We start from the raw sequence: 23,493 nt of genomic DNA, 5'->3' as shown, positions 1-23,493 counted from the left end.
GAAACAAACAACTCTGAAAGATAATGTGAAAAAAAGGCAAGAAGCGCCAATCTAAGTGCAGTATCATAAAAAACTTTAATTCAAATTATATAAAAACAACAGCCAAATGGCTACTCACTTGCCTGTATTAATCCTGTCCTTGTGAGTAGCCATTTGGCTGTTGTTTTTATATAATTTTAATTAAAGTTTTTATGATACTGCACTTAGATTGGCGCTTCTTGCCTTTTTTTCACAAGGATTTTAATCAGCATGACTTTATGGTCATGGTTGCTGACCCCATGCCTATAGGATGCCCCTAACCTTATTGATCACCTGTTTGTAGGTACATTCAGTTAAGCAGATTAGAAAAACCTTCCCAAATCACTGTTGTGCCCCTATAAGATAAGTAGCACCACTAATGTTTGCTAGGACAGCTCATCCCCTTCCATTGACCTCGATAGCAGCTTTCTGCTGGATGATTGTCTGATATTAGTTAGATCATTGATTCAGGCTAGAAATTCATTATGCTAAACTATTCTACCATTTTGATCATCAGCAGGGATGTATAACTTAGGTTTGTTAAAAGGAAGATGTATACATGTTCTGAAATTACACATTGTGAAAAATAATCGACTATGTAGCATTGTTTATCTAAAATAGTAACCGACTATGCAGTTTAAGGCCTTGTGCACACCTTGTTACTGGCGTCTGAGCTTTTTCTTTTTCTGTTCCTTAACACCCCTCCATGTTAACCTAGGTGTCCCTGCACACATAGGAGTATAGAGGCATAAAAATCACACCTAAGGTTTAGCGCATCACAGCGCATTTGCCATGTGTGCTAAAAAAAAAAAAAAAAAAAAAAGTACATGTTCATATTTCTGTGCAGCAAGATGCTCGAACAGCGCATTCAAAACAATTAGGCTGCCTTAATGCTGCGTATCTTACTGTATGTTAACATGTTGCACCCTCATTTTCCAGGGTGGATATATTTCCGCTAAGGTGCAGAAATTAGATCAGCAGTTCCGTCTGGATGCCCCAGTGCAGCAGCAGCATGAAGGAACATCGTCTAATATCTTTAACGGTGTATCCATTTATGTCAATGGATATACAGGTATGTTATATATTTTTTTTTTAAGATCGATAGATAGATGTATATCTCCAATGTGTGTATGTATGTATGTGTGCATATGTGTGACAAGTTGGAGGTTTTGGTAGCTCATTGGAAATGCTAAACAGTGAGTTTACTCCACACCAGAAGTACATTTTTAGGGCTTTTTCTGCCTACTTCTATTTAAAACAAAGCAAAAGTTCACAAATATCTTCCCACGCAAGGGGGTTCTCACTGTCAATGCAGCAAAACGTAGGATTCAACCTCCCGGCTTTTTATCAGCCCTGCGGCTTAGGCCTCATGCTTTGGTCCCCCTGACCGTCAAACACACTTCCCAGTGCTCGTGCACACACACTGTAATTCATCTCTGTGTCTTTCCTGCGGCTTCCCAGCTGCTCTGTCTCTCATAGACTGAGTGTCTCTCTCTCTCTCAGGCTCGGGCCTTTGTCTGTCCTGACCTGGACAGTACGGTGCAGGCATGCACCTCTCTCTGCTCCCTTCACACACTGACCCCCTTGGGAGGGTTGGGCCCTGACCTCTACTTCTGATTCTAACAGAAAGCCAGCATACACCTGTGCTATTAGTGTGCTTGCTTCCTGGGAAAGCTGGCCCAGACCACCATATTAAACAGTGACACGGCCTTGCCCTGCCACAACGTGTGTATGTGTGTGTATATGTATATACAGTATCTCACAAAAGTGAGTACACCCCTCACATTTTTGTAAATAGTTTATTATATCTTTTCATTTGACAGCGCTGAAGAAATGACGCTTTGCTACAATGTAAAGTATGGTAGATTATGTGGTCAGAGATTGGTGTCAAAATTTACATAAAATATGGCACCAACATCCCGTTTAGATGAAAGGAGTTGCTACAATATAAAGTAGTGAGTGTACAGCTTGTATAACAGTGTAAATTTGCTGTCCTCTCAAAATAACTCAACACTCAGCCATTAATTTCTAAACCGCTGGCAACAAAAGTGAGTACATCCCTAGGTGAAAATGTCCAAATTGGGCCCAATTAGCCATTTTCCCTCCCTGGTGTCATGTGACTCCTTAGTATTTCAAGGTCTCAGGTGTGAATGGGGAGCAGGTGTGTTAAATTTGGTGTTATCGCTCTCACTTTCTCATACTGGTCACCGGAGGTTGAACATGGCACCTCATGGCAAAGAACTCTCTGAGGATCTGAAAAAAAGAATCGTTGCTCTACATAAAGATGGCCTAGGCTATAAGAAGATTGCCAAGACCCTGAAACTGAGCTGCAGCAAGGTGGCCAAGACCATACAGCGGTTTAACAGGACAGGTTCCACTCATGACAGGCCTCGCCATGGTCGACCAAAGAAGTTAAGTACACATGCTCCGCGTCATATCCAGAGGTTGTCTTTGGGAAATAGACGTATGAGTGCTGCCAGCATTGCTGTAGAGGTTGAAGGGGTGGGGGGTCAGCCTGTCAGTGCTCAGACCATACATCGCACGCTGCACCAAATTGGTCTGCATGGCTGTCGTCCCAGAAGGAAGCCTCTTCTAAAGATGATGCACAAGAAAGCCCGCAGTTTGCTGAAGACAAGCAAACTAAGGACATGGATTACTTGAACCATGTCCTGTGGTCTGATGAGACCAATATAAACTTATTTGATTCAGATGGTGTCAAGCGTGTGGCGACAACCAGGTGAGGAGTACAAAGACGAGTGTGTCTTGCCTACAGTCAAGCATGGTGGTGGGAGTGTCATGGTCTGGGGCTGCATGAGTGCTGGGGAACCATGAATGCCAACATGTACTATGACATACTGAAGCACAGCATGATCCCCTCCCTTCGGAGACTGGGCCACAGGGCAGTATTCCAACATAATAAACGACCCCAAACACACCTCCAAGACAATCATTGCCTTGCTAAAGAACCTGAGGGTAAAGGTAATGGACTGGCCAAGCATGTCTCCAGACCTAAACCCTATTGAGCATCTGTGGGGCTCTAACATCCACCAGCTCCGTGATGTCGTCATGGAGGAGTGGAAGAGGATTCCAGCGGCAACCTGTGAAGCTCTGGTGAACTCCATGCCCAAGAGGGTTAACGTAGTGCTGGAAATATTGACACTTTGGGCCCAATTTGGACATTTTCACTTAGGGGTGTACTCACTTTTGTTGCCAAAGGTTTTGACATTAAATATGAAGTATAATGGGCTAGTATGCTTTTACATACTAGCCCATTATGTTGAACTTATGTGCAAACGAAGTCCGCGATGTCCTCGCTAGTGGCCGCATCCATCTTCACCTCTCTTCCTTCCAGGGCCATAGACTCTGGCTCTGTGACTGGTCGGAGTCGCGTGACGTCACTCCCACGCATGTGTGTGGGAGGCGCCAGTCACGGCACAAGCCCTTTAGAAACTGCGCGACCATGCCCTTTCGTAAGTGCGTATGCGCCGATGACGTTGGCGCAAGTGTATATGGTAAATATCTCCTAAACCGTGCAGGTTTAGGAGATAGTTCCAGTACCTACAGGTAAGCCTTATTATAGGCTTACCTGTAGGTAAAAGTGATGTAACTAGGTTTACAACCACTTTAATGGCTGTGTGGAGTTATTTTGAGGGGACAGCAAATTTGAGCAAAAACTCACAGCACAGTGGTGTAGGGGTTAGCACTTTCACCTAGCAGCAAAAAAGGGTCGCTGGTTCGAATCCCAAACACGACACTACCTGCCTGGAGTTTGCATGTTCTCCCTGTGCCCTGTGTGGGTTTCCTCCAAGTACTCTGGTTTCCTCCCACACTCCAAAGACATGCTTGTAAGTTAATTGTATCCTGTCTAAAGTGGCCCTAGTATATGTATGAATGTGAGTTAGGGACCTTAGATTGTAAGCTCCTTGAGGGTAGGGATTGATGTGAATGTCCGCTATATATGTAAAGCGCTGCATAAATTGACGGTGCTATAGAAGTACCTGAAATAAATAAATAATAAAATAAAAAAATATTTTAAAAAACGTGAGGGGTGTACTCACGTGTGTGTGTGTGTGTGTGTGTGTGTGTATGTATGTATGTATGTGTGTGTGTATATATATATATATATATATATATATATATATATATATATATATATATATATATATATATATAAATATATACTGTATATAACATTTTTTTTAAAATAGCACTTTTAGGTAGAAATGATTCAGGGGTCACAGTTTAGGAGTATTTGTTTGCCAGAATGTTAAAGTGTTTGATACCACTGTGCTGAGATTATGAACGACAACACTAATAATCTTCATTGGCTGCTTGTGAGCTAAAGGGCTGTCTCGGGACTCTGAGTCTATAATTATAATTGTACGTATGCCAGTTCCCTGCAGACATAGGTTTCATTGTCATCTTGCAGTCTATATTCCTTAATAGACTGATGCGCATAATACATTTTATGGTGTAAATAAACTGATTTAAAAGATCTGTCTGCTGTTAAAGAAAGGCCATAAATAAAGTACCCATATAAATTTAGCATCTCAACATGCAGTCATGGCCAAAAATATTGGCACCGCTGTCAGATAATGCACCACTTCGCCCAAAAAATTGTTGAAATTACAAATGTTTAGGCTTTTTTTGTGTCCTACCAATACAAACAAAAAAAAATAATTATGAAAATGCCTAAAGATTTGCAATTGCATTGTCTAGATAAAGTGGTACATTTTCTGACAGACATGCAGGGGTACCAGTATTTTTAGCCATGACTGTATATAAAATAATTCCAAACTTCTTCTAAGGAATGGAAAGCACAATTACGTTTATGGCTCATTTCACTGCAATTTGTGCTTGATGAGATATATCTAATATGTAATAATATTGGTAAATTAGCACAACCAAAAACTTTACACAAAAACATTTTATCACAGGGTAAAGGGAATTTAAAGCTAAAATAAAAGAGTAGATTGTAGTAAAATAACAGAATATCCGAACCTTTGTGGGTCTCTTTCTCAAGATACTTGCATCTAAGACTATTAAAGCATTTGTTAACCCAAAAAAAAAAATATGGATCCTGGTACCTTTTTAAAGTATGTTATATGACACACTGCTTGTGCTGTGTAATTTGGCCCCCTATAACACCTGAAATACCTGGCTGATCCTGCCAGTTTCTACCCTCCCCACTGTACGCTGACCACAAAATATCAGGGCTGTGTCTTTCTCTGTCCTCCCCCCACCCCCCGTCTGTATCCTAGTGCCTGAGCTTTATTTTAAAAAAAAAAAGCAGATTTCAACCTGTTTTAATAGCATCTCCCATCGTTCACATGACTCCAGGCTCTCTCCTTCTCTTCTTCCCGGCTGACGTCAGCAGGGGAATCTCGGCCCCACCCATTGGAGCTATCAGGTGGGGAGAGCAGAGAGCCTGGAGTCCCATGATCGATGGGAGATGCTGTTAAAACAGGGGGTGCACAGTGTGGCGATCGGTGGTGTGTCAGTCTGACACACCACATCTCCGATCCTGGTAAAGAGCCTCTGACGGAGGCTCTTTACCATGTGATCAGCTGTGTCCTATTACAGCTGATCACATGGTAACCAGAAAAAAGCGGTTTATCGACTTTTCCGCTACTCTCACTGAGAGGTGCGAGTAGAAGAGAGACGATTGGCTGCTCTCCTGACAGGGGAGGGTCTGCGCTGGTAATCCTCACATTGATTATCAGTGCAGACACATCGAGGATGCCCACTGGAGACCACCACCACTGGAGACCACCAGGCGAGCCCACCAGGGATGGCAATCGGTGCCCTTTAGGATGGCACTCTTTGCCCATCAGTGATGCCTGTCAGTGCCACCTATGAGTGCCCATCAGTGCCGCCTATGAGTGCTGCATATAAGTGCCTCATCATCAGTGCCAATCAATACTGCCTCGTCAGTGAGGGAGAAAACTAAAACTTACTTATTTACAAAGTTTTGTAACAGAAAGTAAGAAAAACTTTTTTTTTTTTTTTTTTTTCTTTTCAACATTTTCGGTCTGTTTTTTATTTGGAGCGCAAAAAGAAAAAACTCCAGTGGTGATCAAATACTACTAAAAGAAAGCTTTATTTGGGGGGAAAAAATGATAAAAAATTACATTTGGCTACAGTGTTGCATGACCGCGCAATTGTCATTCAAAATGTGACAGCGCTGAAAATTGGACTGGGCAGGAAGGGGGTGAAAGTGCACTGTATTGAAGTGGTTAAAGACACCTCAAAAAGGTCAAACCGACGGGACTTTAAAGGACACCATGCTTAGTATAACCATGTCTTCATAAAATCGGAATTTATTTTGTCACAATATTAAAACGTTATACACTGTTGTTTGCATACATATAAAACTGTACTACATACAACACCTGCATGCACTCCTATTAAAGCTTTTACAGATACAACATGTGGGGCGTGGATTATTGCCAATTTTTGGCTGATAGGAGATGATTTCAACTTGTTTGTCAGGTCATTCGACCTACTTCCTCAGGAACTAGAGTAGAGGTAAAATCTGCAACATTAATCACAATGTCATCGTATAGATCAGGGGTCTTGAATTAAGTTACAGAGGTCCAGTCAGCAAAATTTCCTTCTGGCAGAGGTCCGAATCTCATGTTAGTGCTATAACACATCATGGTCCCCCTGTACATCATTGTCTTCAGCCTGCCTTTCACATCGTAGTCCCCTTTACATCACAGTCCCCTCTTTTTAAAGCAGTCCCATAGTGTCCTCAGTTCCCCTTTGTAACACAGGGCCCATTTTAATGCAAGCCTCCCCTGCACTGTCCTACTGTGGTGCCTTTTGGAAGGGCAGAGGCACTAATCATTCTACGGTGTCCTCTCCCGGGTCTCCTGACTGTGCCCCTTTTACATGGTGGTGCCCAGTTATATCGCAGTGCCCTCTTTATATCAGTGTCCACAGTTCCTCTTTACATCACAGTTCTCCCTTTAAAGCAGTCCCATAGTATCATCAATTCCCCTTCCCATCACAGTGCCCCTTTTGATGCAAGCCTCCACTGCACAGTCCTATGGTACCTTTGGAAGGACAGAGGCACTAATTATCCTGCGGTGTCCTCTTCCGGGTCTGCCATCCGGCCACCGATGTCATCCTCTCAGCAAGGCAGGGGGTGGGAGGAGCTGCAGATCGGAACAGAGGGCAGGAGCTGCTCAAGTTATTATGTTAAGCAGGTGATTACCCAGCCCTCTCCAGTTTTAGTAAATCAATCCCAATGTGTTGGCTGTTAACAGTTTAACCACTTGCCGGCCAGCCGCCGGCATTATACTGCGGCATGTCGGCACATTCCCGCGAGCTGTCGTAGCTATACGTCTGCTCCTTTAAGCGGGATAGGCGCGCCTGCTGCACTGCGGGGGTGCCGATGCTCATGACCGCCGGCCACGAGCGATCACAGGCACGAGAGGCAGAACAGGGACGTGTGTGTGTGTGTGTGTGTGTGTGTGTGTGTGTGTGTGTGTGTGTGTGTAAACACACAAATCCCTGTTCTGTTCTGAGAGGAGATGCAGGTCGTGAGTTCCTAATAGCTAGGAACCATGATCTATCATCTCCTATAGTCAGTCCCATCCCCCTACAATTAGAACACACAGTCAGGGAACACAGTTAACACCTTGATCGCCCCCTAGTGTTAACCCCTCCCCTGCCAGTGACATTTATACAGTAATCAGTGCATTTTTATAGCACTGATCGCTGTATAATTGTCAATCGTCCCGAAAATGTGTCAAAAGTGTCCACCATAATATCGCAGTCATGATAAAAATCGCAGATCGCCGCCATTACTAGTAAAAAAAAAAAAAAATAATAAAAATGCCATAAAGCTATCCCCTATTTTGTAGACGCTATAACTTTTGTGCAAACCAATCAATATATGCTTAATGCGATTATTATTATTTTTTTTTTTTTTTTACCAAAAATATGTAGAAGAATAGAATTTAAAAAAAAAAAATGGGGATATTTATTATAGCAAAAAGTACAAAATATTGTGTTTTTTTTCAAAATTGTCGCTTTTTTTTTTTTATAGTGCAAAAAATAAAAACCGCAGAGATGATCAAATGCCACCAAAATAAAGCTCTATTTGTGGGGAAAAAAAGGACATAATTTTGTTTGGATACAGCGTCGCATGACTGCGCAATTGTCAGTTAAAGCGATGCAGTGCCATATTGCAAAAAATGCTCTGGTCATTGAGCAGCCAAATCTTCCGGGGCTGAAGTGGTTAAAGATAAATTCCAGGCAAAAACACAGGTGTTCTAATCCCTCTCCACTCTCTCCAAAACTAAAAAAGATGCCTCCTGGCTACTATATTGCACTGATTGAAATTATGAATTAATTTACCCACCCCGTTATAACACCTTTTTACTACAACGTAATTATGACCTTTGCTGAAAAATAGGATGGTGCTCTACAAGTAGGTTTTAATTCACAAATCATGACGGTACATCCAGTGGAAGTACTATATGTTACAAGCCAGCTAAAACTTTCTTGTAGGTTTTCATTCACAATTTTCACACAATTCAGAGTGCTTTACTATGCGTATTTTGCCTGCATCAAGCGCATGGTTGCTTGGCAACATTCATACTAGCTCATCCTGTTTTACTCTGTTTAAAATAACCTTTGTATTCCATGTGATGCTTATAGATTAGGGCCAGCTGCAATACAAATAAACAAATCCACATAAGTTTTAAAGTATAACTAATGGTAATTTTTTATTTTTTTTCACATTTTGGATAGAGTAGAGAGGGATTAAAACAACTATTTGGTTTTAATGTTAATGTGCCTCCTTTAGGGAGATTCACCCTGCCTATTTATCCTGTTTACCATTATCATTGACAGTGAACGTAAAAGAAAATCCAAAATTTTGGGTTGTTCCCAGAAAAGTAATGGGGGGAAAACTTCCAATGGGACACTAGTGCTGGTGAACTGGGGGGCCCAAGGAATTCCCTTAAAGCGGAGCTCCACCTTAAAAAAAAAAAATTATTAAAAGCCAGCAGCTACAAATACTGCAGCTGCTAACTTTTAATAAATGGACATTTACCTGTCCAGGTTGCCCGCGATGTCGGCAGCAGATGACGAGCAATCGCTCGGTTCCCGGCTGCCCCCGCCGCCATCCTCTGTCAGGGAATCAGGAAGTGAAGCGTTGCGGGCTTCACTGCCCGGTTCCCTACTGTACGCGCGCGAGTCGCGCTACGCGTCTTCACTGGTCCCCGTTGTGTTCTGGGAACTGTGTTTTTCCCAGAACACAACGGGGGTGGGGTGGTCATCTGCGGCTAGCTATTCCCGGAAGTGGGTGCAAATACCTGTATTATACAGGTATCTGCACCCCCCTCCCCCCTGAAAGGTGCCAAATGTGGCACCGGAGGGGGGGAGGAATCCGATGAGCGGAAGTTCCACTTTAGGGTGGAGCTCCACTTTAATCTGCAGGGATTTCCTTTCACTTCCTGTTTTGACTATGCGACAGTAAGTGAAGAGAAATCTCCACAATGGGACACAGATGACAAAAAAAAAACTATCTTGGAGTACTGTACCAGGCATAGGACTTAGTCCTAGACCATGGGTTATATGCCACTACCTTCAGGTGAATGAACACTACAAAAAGCTGAGCGATCACATGATTGATGTCAGTCACCCCTCTGCTCTGCCCCTCCAGTGCTCACTGGAGATTCTGGCTAGTGAGGGGTGGGAACAGCTGACTTCAGCTCTCAGCCGCACTGAAAGCCAGAGCCAGCTGTCAATCAGGAAGCTGGGTAAATCCCGATCATATGGTTGAGGGTTGGGATTTTTCCAGAGCCTGGAGCGTCTCTCTGACATCAGCCAACAGCCTGTCAGCTGATTCTGGGTAACTAGAGAGTAAAAGTAAGTGCACTCCTGTGACCCAGAAGAGAAATATGGCCAAAAAAGCTTTGGCCATACTTCTTTTTTTTTTTTAAGAGACCATTGTTGAAATGCAAAACTAATTTTGTTTCTTTTTCTTGTTTCAGATCCTACTGCAGATCAGCTGCGCCATCTAATGATGCTGCATGGAGGTCAATTTCATATTTATTATTCCCGCTCTAAAACAACACACATTATTGCCACAAATCTCCCCAACAGCAAAATAAAGGAGCTGAAAGATGAGAAGGTTGTACGTCCTGAGTGGATTACAGATAGGTATTTTAGTTTTAATTTTTTTAATCAAATGCACTGTTTAATTGGGCAGATATATAGCAAATGAGATTTAATGTTGATAAAGTTTATGCATTTGGGTTGTTATCCACAGCTGTGCTTGTTCTCTGAAATGTGTGAAGGGGGGTGTGTTCCTTCCCTCCAATCAGGGCTCAGATCTGTAGATGCTGTGTGTATATTTAAGATCCCTACCCCCTGCTCCTACAACTAAAGAGAAATCCTTTCTATGTGTATTCGGAGTGATCTACGTAAGAAATGGCTGCAGATAGACCGATACATCTTATGTAGAAGGATTTGTTTCATTTTTGTGTCAACTAATGCTGATCATTTCACTGGGTACATGTCCACAAATTTGAAAAAATTATGTACCTTTCTGTAAGAAAAGGCCTTCTGTTTATGTGGTTACTGTTTGCTTCTTTAGAAGTGACAGTTTTCTTGCATTACTTCCTGTGTTCTGTTATCAGTCATGGGGCAGGGGCAGGAAAGCACATCATTCCCAGCATCTTGGTGTCAATCATGATGATGTGGCAGATGGTGTGAACACAGAATGCACATCACTCTCTGAGCTCTCCTGTCACTTGTAACATTTGGGAGCGCCCTTTTATTTTCACAATAGTACTTCATGTCAGTGCAGGCAGGAACACAGCAGGGCTATGACCATGATGCTGAGAGGAGGTTAGGCAGAGACACAAAATTAATTAGGGTTTTTGGTTCAGATGGTCTTGTTTACAGGTAGTGTCTTTTATTTTTTTTCCTTCAGGGAAATCTTTTCGGAGAAGAAGACTAATGTTCTGATCGTAACTCTTGCACATAGACTGTTATATGAAAGCAGAGATGCTCAAAAAAATAAAAGCAGGGTTTCTGAGGGCTTTATGTCACCCATCATTGCCTTAGAAAATAAATATTTACAAATCGTGTTTTTGTTTCAAGCAAAATTTCCTTTATAGGCCTCTTTCTCAAGTCGTCTTCCAGGATGGCACCCTGAGAGATGACTGGTCCTCCTGACAGGAAACACAATCAAGAAAGAGGTTAAAAACCCCGCCCCTCCCTGCACTCAGTTTTTGATTGTGTTTCCCCACAGCGAAACAATTTGTTTTTTTCTAATAGACCGAAGGCCGTGGGCTGGAAGTCTCCCCCTGGGCACCAGTCTGCAGGTTTTTGGAAAACCTTTGGGTCTGGTAGGGCTTGCCCTCCCCGGGGGGTTCGTTTCCCCTATTTCTCAGGGGGGCAATGAAGAGCTCCCCATGAGAACTGGAGGACCTTGGGCACTGTGAGTCTCCAGAACTCCAGGGACCATGTTCCTGCTCCCTCCTCTCCTTACCTCATGGTTTTAAGAGAGGATTTGCCACATCTGCCTGTTTTTCTGCAGTTGCAGGTCTGTGCTGGGTCTCCTGGCCGCCTCAGCGCCGGCGGCTGTGTGTATGTTCGCCGCCATTTTGTGGTGGTCATTTCTGGGAGGAAATGACATCACGGTGGTCCGGACGCTAGAGCACGCTGTCCCGCAGGCCTCGGCAAGATGGCAGCGGCGTTCGGAACGCCATGAGGAGCCAGCAGCCGGCAAGAACTACAGGTACCAGCGCTTAAGAGGGGAGTAGTTCCGGGCGGCAGAGGCAGCATCAGGCAAGGAGCAGGCGTCCACTACTCACTTGCTGCAATGGAGCAGGAGGAGTTTACAGCCATTGTGGAGGCCACCGGGGGTGAGTCTATCAGGCTGGAGGAGATAAGGGAGGGGGTGGCCCTCTAACCTTACCCTCATAAGAGATCTCTGTTTAATTTTTACTAGCTAAATGGGCTTCTTGTTTTTGCAGACACAGAAACCCAGAGTGTTACCAGTAGACCGAGACCCAAAAATCCTTCCCGTACCAAGAGGTGTGGGTACTGCAATGATAAACTAGCTGCAGAGCACACCAAGCCGTTCTGTTATAAATGCATTCATAAACTGTCAGGGAAGGAGACTTCAGAGGTTATGAGGGATTTTCTCTCAGTACAATCTGAAATGCTGTCCACACTTAAAGCCTTTCAGGCTAGCCTCAATGCTAGGCATGATTGCAGAGAAGGCTGATCCTCCCAGGATAGTGCTCTTTCTAATATTAGACAGGTGAGCACCGCTCCGCAGAAACCGCCATCTTCTCAGGATTCGGAGGAGGAGGCGGAGGAAGTGGAAGGTCCCTGCCGAAGTCTCCTTGAAGAAGGGGAAGACGCAGAAGATAGCCAGGAGGAAGAGGAACACTCCAGGCCAGGCTGACATATCTTCTCGACAGATGATATGGAGTGCCTCCTACGGGCTATTTATGCTTCTGAGGAGATCCAGGAGCCAGAGGCTCAGACTTCTGTACAGGATAGGTTGTATCAGGGGTTGTCTAAGGCTCAGTCTAAGGTGTTACCTATCCACCAGTCTCTGAAAGACATTGTTTTAAGAGAATGGAAGGAGCCAAAAAAAAAACTTCAGAAGTTTAAAACCTGGAAACGCAGGTGTCCGTTTAAGGAAGAAGAGCAGGAGAAGTTTTTTAAACTTCCCAAACTAGATGCATCTCTGGCCCAGGTGTCTAAACAATCTGACCTGTCTTTTGAAGACGCAGGTAACATTCGGGACCAAATGGACCGTAGGTCAGAAACCCTTTTACGCAGGGCCTGGGAGGCCAATGCGGTTACATTAAGTCCGGCCTTAGCTTCAGCTTGTATAGCTAGGAATACTAACATGTGGCTTAATAAACTGACTGATCATGTGGCGAGTACTTCCAAGTCCAAAGATCTTTTGGATTCCCTGGAGGTAATTGGTAAGGCGGTAGCCTTTCTTGCGGATGCGGCAGTGGAATCGGTACAGACTTCAGCCAAGACAGCGGCTCTTCTTAATTCAGCCAGAAGAGCCATATGGGTTAAGACCTGGGATGGGGACCATACCTCTAAGACTAGGTTATGCGACCTTCCTTTTGAAGGGTCTCTCCTGTTTGGTACAGGGTTGAACCAGACCCTCTCCAGATCTACGGAGAAGGGAAAGAAATTTCCAGTTAAACCTAAAAAGGCCAAAAGATTTTTTCGAGGCCCCCAGGTCAACAACCGGTTTAAGGACCATAAGGAAGGAAAGAAATGGGGTGTTGGAAAAGCCAAACAGAAAGGAGCTCTCCTTTTCTCCGGCCCTAAGGTCGCAGACAAGGATCCTAAGTGACGCCAGCACCAAGGTGGGAGGGAGGCTGGCACAATTTATCCCTCAGTGGGAGCAGGTAGCCTGGAGCCCTCTGGTCCTTCAGTGGATACGAGAAGGCTACAGCCTAGAGTTTGCTTCCAGGCCTCCGCAGACATTTATACTGACCTTTCTACCCAGAGAAAGACCAAAGGCCATAGGTCTCATGGAAAATATCGAGCAGTTGGCAAGTCAGAGAGTCATTATTCCAGTTCCGGCGGATCAGCAAGGAAAGGGTTTTTATTCCAACGTCTTTGTTGTTCCCAAACTGTCCGGGAAATTCAGGTTAATCCTGAATCTAAAGAAATTAAATACCTTCCTGCGATACAAAAGATTTTGCATGGAATCGGTCTACACGGTCAGAAAACTTCTGTTAAAGGAGGTTTTCATGGCTACCATAGACCTGAAGGATGCATATCTGCATATTCCCCTTCTACCGCAGCACCAGGTATTCCTTCGCTTTGCTATTCACACAGATCTGGGTACACAGCACTGGCAGTTCCAGGCCCTACCCTTCGGGCTGGGGACCAGTCCAAGGGTATTTACAAAGATCCTTGCAGAGGTCATCTCCTACCTGCACCTTCAGGGGAATTCCCTGATACCATATTTAGATGACCTGTTGGTCTACAACCTTTCCAGGGAATCCCTTCTCCGGGATCTGGACAGGGTAATATCCACCTTGGCGTCCCTGGGATGGTTGATAAGTCAGGAGAAATCCTCTCTGATTCCTTCTCAGACCAAGCTCTACCTGGGCCTGTGGGTGGACTCGGTAGGGCAGAAACGGATCCTTCCGCAGGAGAAAATAGAAGCACTGAGGGCTTCAGTGTCTTCAATCCGGCACCAGAAGGTAGTGTCCAGAAGAGTGATCATGAGGATTCTAGGTCTCATGACTTCATGTATTCCGGCAGTACCTTGGGCCCAGCTTCACTCAAGACCCCTGCAAAACTTCCTTCTATCCTCATGGGATGGAAGGAAGGAATCCCTGGATACTCTGGTTACCATCCCGCAAAGCATAAGAAATTCCTTACTTTGGTGGCTCAACCCCCAAAGGTTGGGGGCAGGCCATCTTTGGTTCCAGCTCCAGCCGGTCAGAATAACGACCGATGCGAGCTCGTGGGGATGGGGGGCCCATCTAGAAGAACTGCAAGCTCAGAGTGTGTGGGACACACGACAGAGAACTGCGTCTTCCAATTTCCGGGAATTGTTAGCTGTCAGGGAGGCTCTAATAGCCTTCGAGAGCAGGATCAAGGGGAAAGAAGTTCAGATCCTCTCCGACAATTCCACGACAGTGGCCTTTCTGAACCAGGGGGGTACACGGTCGCTTTCCCTAATGAGTTTGACACAGGAGATTCTAAAATGGGCGGAGCAAAGGATATCGTCCATTTCTGCGGTGCACATAAGGGGAGTTTTCAACATAAAGGCAGACTTCCTCAGTCGTCAGACAGTACAACAGGGAGAATGGGAGCTGAACCCCGAAGTTTTCACCATGGTCTGTCAACAGCTAGGTACACCGGAGATAGATCTCTTTGCCTGCAGGGAAAACAGGAGAGTCAAGAGATACTTTTCCCTCTGCAGGGAACGGGGGTCCGAGGGGGTGGACGCATTGGCTCAGGAATGGGATTTCAGTCTGGCTTATGCTTTTCCTCCCTTAGCTCTGATTCCAAGAATCCTTCAAAGACTGAGTTGGGCCAGGGGCAATTTGATCTTGATTGCCCCCTGGTGGCCCAAAAGGTCCTGGTTTCCCACGTTGTGGAACTGGGCGTTTTTTCCTCCGGTTCAGCTTCCAGAACGTCAGGATCTTCTGCTTCAAGGCCCTCTTTACCATCCGAACCCCGGTTTCTTCAGGTTGACAGCCTGGCTGCTGAAAGGCAGTGCCTGCGCAACAAGGGGTGTTCAGAGAAGGTGATTGGCACCCTGTTACTGAGTAGAAAGCCGGTAACAAGGCACATTTATGCTAGGGTCTGGGGGGCTTTCTCCCGTTGGTGTGAAGCGAGAAAAGTTCCCCAGAAAGAAATTCCAGTTATCTTAGACTTCCTACAAGAGGGAGTAGACCGAGGTTTAGCCACCAAGACACTGAAGGTTCAGGTGGCGGCTTTGTCTAGTTTTCTGGATGTTAAATTAGCTCTAGATCCTTTAATTAAGAGATTCTTGTCGGCTAGAGAGAGACTTTCCCCGGTGCAAATGAAGGAATTTCCACCGTGGGATTTATCTTTAGTCTTGGAAGCCCTGACCAGGGCACCTTTTGAGCCGTTGGCTCAATCTTCAGTTAGACTGATTTAGTTTAAAACCGCCTTCCTTCTGGCTGTTACTACAGCCAGAAGGGTGGGCGATTTGCATGCTCTTTCTATGAAGGAGCCCTTTTTCCGTCTGTTAGAAGACAGAATTATTCTCAGGCAGGACCCTTTGTACCTTCCCAAGGTGGCTTCACGCTTCCATAGGTCACAGGAGATTATTTTACCCTCCTTCTGTCTCAATCCACAGAACGAGAAGGAAAGGGCCTTCCATACGTTAGATGTCAGGAGATGTCTGTTGCTTTACCTAGAAAAGGTTAAAGAGTTTAGGATGACTCAGCATCTGTTGGTCAGTTTTTGTGGAGTTCGAAGAGGCGAACTCTAGAACGACCATTGCTAGATGGATTAGACAGGCTATTGCCATAGCTTATGAGCATTCAGGTCAGACGGCTCCAACTAATCTTAAAGCTCACTCTACAAGGTCTCTGGCAACCTCTTGGGCAGAAAGAGCCGGAGCATCGGTAGATCAAATTTGTAAGGCAGCAACGTGGTCAAGCCAGAACACGTTCCTGAAACATTACACAGTGGAACTTCTGTCACCCCAGGACCTGGCCTTTGGCAGAAAGGTCCTGCAAGCGGTTGTCCCGCCCTAAGGTAGGCCTGAGCTACTTGCTCTTCTCTCAGGGTGCCGTCCTGGAAGACGACTTGAAAAAATGACCAGTTACACTTACCGGTAACGGTGTTTCTGGGAAGTCTTCCAGGACGACAGGCCTACTTCCCACCCGGTTTGTATTATTATAGAGTGGTACATTGTAGATGTTTTTGTTTCACTTTCATGCACTGGTGTGGGTCAATACTTTTGCACAACTGAGGAGTGCAGGGAGGGGCGGGGTTTTTAACCTCTTTCTTGATTGTGTTTCCTGTCAGGAGGACCACTCATCTCTCAGGGTGCCGTCCTGGAAGACTTCCCAGAAACACCGTTACCGGTAAGTGTAACTGGTCATTTTCACACGGACTGTCCATTCAGGTCTGCCTGTCAGTTTTTTAGGTTGACCTGAACGGACGCTCCATAGACCTCTATGGAGCGTCGGATGTCAGCGGTGACATGTCCGCTGACATCTGACCCGCTCTGATCCAAAAAAGTGTGACAGAGGAGAAACCTACTTTTCCATCCGTCTGTGGATTGGATCGGGTGACGACGGACTCTACGGTCCATCGTCATCCGATCCCTCATAGGGGAGAGCGACACTCTGACAGGTCCGTCGCTGTACAGTGCGCAGCGACGGACCTGTCATCTTCCTGCTCAGCGGGGACCGACTGAGGGATCCCCCACTGAGCAGGGCGGGCTCCGTACACGTACACGTCCGTGTGAAGGAGCCCTTAGTATATTCTCTACCTACATTTATTTGGAATAAATATCACCTACACCCACAAATAATTTACTTTGTGGGCTGAATAAGCTGAAAACAATGTCTTCACTAAGGATTTCCTTGTTATGTGTTTTTTTTTTTTTAGGTTCATATTCTTGAAGGGTAGATCCTTTTTAACCCCATCAACCCTGGAAGGTTTTACCCCCTTAATAACCAGGCCATTTTTTGCGATCTGGCACCGCGTTACTTTAAATGACAGTTACGCGGTCGTGCGATGCTGTACCCAAGTAAATTTGATGTCCTTTTTTTCCCACAAATAGAGCTTTCTTTTGGTGGTATTTGATCACCTCTGCGGTTTTTTTATTTTTTGCATTATAAACAAAAAAAGACCAACAATTTTGAAATAAAAAAAAAAAAAAAAAAAAAAAAAACATTATTTACTTTCTTCTATAATACATGTCCAAAAAATGTTTTAAAAATTGAACTTCTTCATCAATTTGAGCCAATATCTATTCTACATGTTTTTTGTAATAAAATCCCAATAAGCGTATATTGATTGGTTTGTTCAAAAGTTATAGTGTCTACAAACTATGGGATAGATTTATGGACTTTTAATTTTTTTTAATTGTTTTTACTGGTAATGGCAGCGATTTTCCTCTTCTTCTTTTTTTCTTTTTTCTTTTTTCTTCACCAGTGACACAATACAGTGATCAGTGCTAAAAAAAAAAAAATGAAATGACACTGGTACACCGAGATCGATGTTCCTGCTTACAAGGAACAGAAGATCTCTGTGTACTTCCCTGTCAGAACCTGCTGGACCCACTCATTGTCTCCCCCTTCGTGCAGTGGGTGCGCGCATGCCTGCAGTATATATGCAGTGAGCGGTCTTTTAAGTGTTTAATGGATAAGGGGCATTTTTTGAATAGTATCTGCTTACAAGGATATGATTCTTGTAATCTCCATAAGGGATACAGCTTGAGCCTTCCCTCTGCTCAGTTTGGACTGGTTTCGGATAACCCTAGGTTGCTTATTTTCATCAAGCTGTACCCCTTATGGTGATAACAAGAATTATATCTTTATAAACAGATACTATTCAAAAAATGAATCTACTTGCAAAGATATGATTCTTGTTATCACCATAAGGGGACACAGCTTGATGAAAATAGGCAACTTAGGGTTATCCAAAACCAGTGCAACAGAGGGAACACTCAAACACAGGCTAACCAGCCCAACAAGAAAAAACAAAAGGAAATCAAGGGCATTAAATAGCCATTTGCAGCACTTTTAAACCACACCTGCATTTCCTCTGCTGAAACTTTTAACTTGTCTATTTGGAATAAGCGAGGCCGAGAGCAGAAGATGGGAGGCAGTGCAATATGATAAGTATACCTTGATCTATCCATGTCCTCTGCTGAAAATTTTATTTTGTCTACTTCAAAGGATTGAGGTTGAGGGCATTCCGGATTGGCTTTAGTGAGCATGGTACACCAACAATGTTTGTTAGCCAAAGCTCTGTGCACTCTACTGATGCTGCAGTTTTGGCAACTTCTCCCAGGGCAGGAAAACCTTGGCTTGAAAGATATGTTGGAGAAGGCCTAAATTAAGGAATTAGATATCTTCAAGAAGATGACTTCTTGAAGTTTAGGATCCATCTGAAGTCCTTCAAGGTCTACATAGCGAATGACACATTCAAGTCTAAGGTTAGAGAGGTCTGCCATTGCAGCAGCAGATCGTCCAAGTATTCAATGACTGGAATATCTCTAGAAGATCCAAAACTGGTGTGAGGAACTTTGTGAATACTCTCTGAACTGAGGAGAACAGAATTGCACAAACTGATCGTGGTCATTACCCTTGACATAGAAACCACTGATGACCTGGGAACATGAGTATATGTATTTACGCATCTTTCATGTTGATAGATGCTCAGAAGTCTCAATGATGAATGGAGTCAATGACTGACCAATTTCTTCCAAAACTTTTGAAGAGCAACAAAGGCATTGAAAACCTTTCTGTCCAAGATAGGACAAAAGCCTCATTGTTGGCTTTTGGAACTGTAAACCGGTTTAATTAAATACCTTGAAATGTTTTGCTTGGAGAAAGGGGATAACCCTCTGGTTCAACAATCCCTGAATGGATTAAAGAAGGTTCATCTGATGTTGCTGAGACTTGGGAAGATGAAAGGAAAAAATCGAAGTGGAGGACAGAGCTAGGGTAAGTAAGTACTCTGACCCTCCATAACCTTTTTAATGATTTTGTCCAGTGAAAAGTCAAAAAGACGATCTTCAATGAAAGTTGTAACAAAGCCTTCTTGCTATCAGGCTTAAGTGCTCTAACCAACGTGTAAGCCATATCTTCCCTGCGGATTTAGACAGAAGAAAGGGATACCCAAGACATAACCTGGTTTGTGTCCAGCGCCATGTTGCACATAAAAAAATTACTTCTGCTCAAAGACGGGGAGGAATGAGTACCAGAGGAAGGAAGGGGAGAGTTCAGAAATAGCTCTGTCAAGAGCAATGGCACAACCATCCACCCATCCACCCATCCCCACATGCCAGGGTGCTAGATGTTATCCTGGACTCTGATCTCTCCTTTTGGCCCCACATTTAATCACTTTCCAAAGCTTGCTGCCTCAACCTCCGCAACATCTCCAAAATATGTCCCTTCCTAACCAATGAAACCACAAAGCTCCTGATTCACTTCCTGGTTCTCTCTTGCCTCAACTACTGCAACTCCCTCCCCATTGGCTTACCTTTTAAATAGGCTATCCCCCTTCAGTCCATTGTGAATGCTGCTGCCAGACTCCTCCACTTTATAAAACGCTCAACATCTGCTACCCCTCTCTGCCAATCCTTCCATTGGCTGCAACTCACTAGACTAGTCTCAAAATACCAAACTAATCGTCCTCTTCGTTCCACCTAAGACCTCCTGCTCGCTATCTTCCTCATCGCCTCCTCCCATACTCACCTCCAGGACTTCTCCCAAGCCTCTCCCATCCTCTGGAATTCCCTACCCCAATATGTCAGACTATCTCATATCTATCCATTTTTAGGCGATCCCTGAAAACGTTTCTCTTCAGAGAAGCCTATCCTTCCTCCACCTAACAACTGTACATTTATTTTTCTCATCAGTTCATCCCCCATAGTTATTACCCTTTTACTTCACTTGACCCTCCCTCCTAGATTGTAAGCTCTAATAAGCAGGACCCTCTGATTCCCCCTGTATTGTATTGTAATTGTACTGTTTGCCCTAATGTTGTAAAGCACTGCGCAAACAGTTGGTGCTATATAAATCCTGTATAATAATAATAACTACAATGGCACTCCACACTGCCATGGTAGTTCATTGTGAACTACAGGTCGACAGCCGCAAAGGATGTCGGGGCTTGTAGTTCATTCACGCACATATTACCTCTTACTGGAGTCCTCGCACTGGCTACATGTCAGGTTTCGCATCATCAATTATAAGGCTCTTCATGGTTTGGCATCCCATTATCTATCTGAACTTTTATCAAATTATTCCCCCACTTGTAACCCTTGGTCTTCTGTGTGTCACCTCTACTCACCTACACTCGATGGGAGACAGAGCCTTTTCCTTCTATGCTACAAAACTCTGGAATTCACTTCCAATGAACATCGGAGATTCATTTTCTCTAAACTCATTCAAATTAATTCTAAAAACGTATTTCTTTAGACAAGCTTTCACATAATTGTCCCTTTTACCTTTGTTTTATCCTGTGTATCTCTTGTGGTTTTCTTTGTAAAGCTCTTTGAGTAGCTACCTTAATATAAAATAAAGTTTATTATTAATAATAAGGCTCTGTTCACATCTCTGCGTCCCGAATTGTGGGCAGAAGCGCTGCGATTCTGCCCGCGATTCAAAATAGCGTCAACTTGCGGGACACCCGTGTATTCCCTGTCACTTTCAATAGCACCCCAAATGCTGCTCAGTGTTGCAAGAGCTTCTTTTGGGAGACAGGCGCCCCGCGATTCTGTTTGCGCGATTATACCCAGATTGTCGCCACATACGCCAAGATGTGAAGGGAGCCTAATGCAATAGTCCCTGCAAGCAGCATTGTAGAAATAAATCTGTGCCCACTGACAAGATTCTCTATTAGTGTAGCAAAGGCTGTAGAGATGCTTTTCATAGAAATGCAAGCTGTGAAGTGGTAAAGGTTATAGCTTCAAGTAGGCTGGCCTTCATTTCTATGTTCCTAGTGTGTGTTTATCCTGTGGGTGGCAGTATAACCTTGGGCTGCTTATTATCACCAACCTTTGTCTTTCAATAAATGATAGAAAAATAGCTGCTTGATATTAATGCAGAGTTCTGTGCCCCCTTTTTATGGAAAGTCTATAACATAATAGAAGTCAGATGATTTAACTAATGTTATGTATGGATATAATTGTGATGTATAAAGCATGTATTGAAAAACCATTTGCTCAGACTTAGAAATTTGTCTATTATACATCAATCGTTGTTGCCTATTATTTAGAAAAACAGTGATATTGTTTTATACTCTTATTTTTTCTTTCCCAGCATAAAAGCTGGTCGCCTCCTTTCCTATGTACCCTACCAGCTTTACACAAAGCAGTCTAGTCTTCAGAAAGGCCTGGACTTCACATTTAAATGCAGGACAGAGAATTCCCACTCCGGGTCAAGAAATGTAACACAAGATTTCGACCTTAAAGTGTGAGTAATTTCAACAACTGTGTGTTGGAACTCAGCTAAAGAGTGAAATACAGGAGTTCAATACTACCACATTTGTTTTATTCAGCTAAAGCAGGGGTCTCCAAACTTTCTAAACAAAGGGCCAGATTATTGTCCTTCAGACATTGGAGGTGCCACACTGTGGTCCCCCGAGAGTAGCAAATGCCCAGGGGCTGTGGCAGTAAACAATGCTTCTGACTTTGTGCCCATTAGGATTAAAAAAAGAAAAAAGACTTAGTATCTCTGATCAGTAGGGATGGGAATAGTGCCCTGTCACTGGTATTGATGGAATAGTGCCCCATCATTGGTGTCATTGGGAGGGATAGTTTCCCATTGCTAGTATCAGTGATAGGGGGGGATAGTGCCTCATTGCTGGTATCAGTGGGGGAGGGGATAGTTCCTCATTGCTGGTATCAGTAGGAAGAATAGTTCCCCATTATTGGTGTCATTGGGAAAAATAGTGCCTCATTGCTGCATTGCTGGTATCAGTGGGAGGAATGGTGCCCCGAGGGCTGGATAAAGGCTGGTATCAGTGGGGGAGGGGATAGTTCCTCATTGCTGGTATCAGTAGGAAGAATAGTTCCCCATTATTGGTGTCATTGGGAAAAATAGTGCCTCATTGCTGCATTGCTGGTATCAGTGGGAGGAATGGTGCCCCGAGGGCTGGATAAAGGCAAGTAAATGGCCACATTCTTCCGCAGTTCGGAGACCTCTGAGCTAAAGGATTGATACCTAAATATTGGAGGTCAGATAAACTACCAACTATTATTGAGAGACTAATGAAAGTAGACCAGACCTGTCTTATGGAAGGTCTATTATATAGCCATAGAGACTCCTATGATAATGTTTTATAGCATTTGGAAGCGATGGGTTGAATTTAAACAGTCCCCAATATATGTTGTTTGCATGAGTGGTAGTAGCAAAATTAGATATTCTATAAATAAGTGATTTGATTCTGATAAAGAATATTCAAGGAAATTATGCCATTATATTGAAAGAAGCAGTGAGGGCAGTCCCTTAAAGTGGTTTTAAAGGCTAAAATCATAAACCTGTTCTATTTACCTGCTCTGTGCAATGGTTTTGCACAGAACGGTCTCTTACCTCCTCTTCTGTGTCCCCCTGGGCTCTCTTTGTGTCTTCTCCTCTGCAAGTGCCCCCCGTAGCATGCCAGCTGCTATGGGGGCATTTGTGCGGACGCACTCCCAAGCTGGGCTGTGTGTGGCTATAGACGCACACAGAGCTGCTCGGCCCTGCCCCCTGCTTCTTCCTCAGAAAACCTGATTGACAGCAGCAGGAGCCAGTGGCTGCCTCTGCTACCTATGTGTCCTCAGAGAGCAGGGAGAGGGGAGAGCACCGCTGCAGACTGACAGCGCTAGATCGGGAAAGGTGTGAGTGGGAAGGGTGGTGATACAACTACTGGGATATTTTTTACCTTAGGTGCCGGTTCACACAGGGGCGACTTGTCAGGCGACCTAGCCGCCTGACAAGTCGCCTCCCGTTCTGTACAATGGAACCGTTCTAATAGGAGCGACGATGAGCGACGCAAGTCGCTCCGACTTAGAAAAAGGTTCCTGTACTACTTTGGGGGCGACTTGGGGCGACTTGCATAGACTTCTATACAGAAGTCGTTTTGCAAGTCGCCGTGGAAGTCGTGTGCAGGTCGCCTCGGTGAGGCGACCTGCAAGTCGTGCTACCCCTGTGTGAAACGGGGCTAAGGCTGCATTCACATCTGAGCGTATCGGTTTTAGGCGGAAAGTCGCACAATTTTACAGCGATTTTTTTTTTTTTTTTGTAC

General features: G+C 44.3%; 1 protein-coding gene across 1 annotated transcript in view; it reads left to right on the top strand.

Moving 5' to 3' along the window:
* The window catches only part of REV1 (REV1 DNA directed polymerase), a 115,676-nt gene that overhangs the window by 7,382 nt on the left and 84,801 nt on the right, over nucleotides 1–23,493 (top strand). Inside the window, exons 3-5 of the mRNA XM_073614713.1 lie at nucleotides 958–1,090; nucleotides 10,029–10,197; nucleotides 21,528–21,680. Coding sequence (XP_073470814.1) covers nucleotides 958–1,090; nucleotides 10,029–10,197; nucleotides 21,528–21,680 — 455 coding nt within the window. The remainder of the gene's footprint in view (nucleotides 1–957; nucleotides 1,091–10,028; nucleotides 10,198–21,527; nucleotides 21,681–23,493) is intronic.

This window comes from Aquarana catesbeiana, linkage group LG02 (assembly GCF_042186555.1).
Source record: "Aquarana catesbeiana isolate 2022-GZ linkage group LG02, ASM4218655v1, whole genome shotgun sequence".
Lineage (NCBI taxonomy): Eukaryota > Metazoa > Chordata > Amphibia > Anura > Ranidae > Aquarana > Aquarana catesbeiana.
Note: the sequence above shows the minus strand (reverse complement) of the source record. Positions and strands in the feature narration are given on the sequence as shown.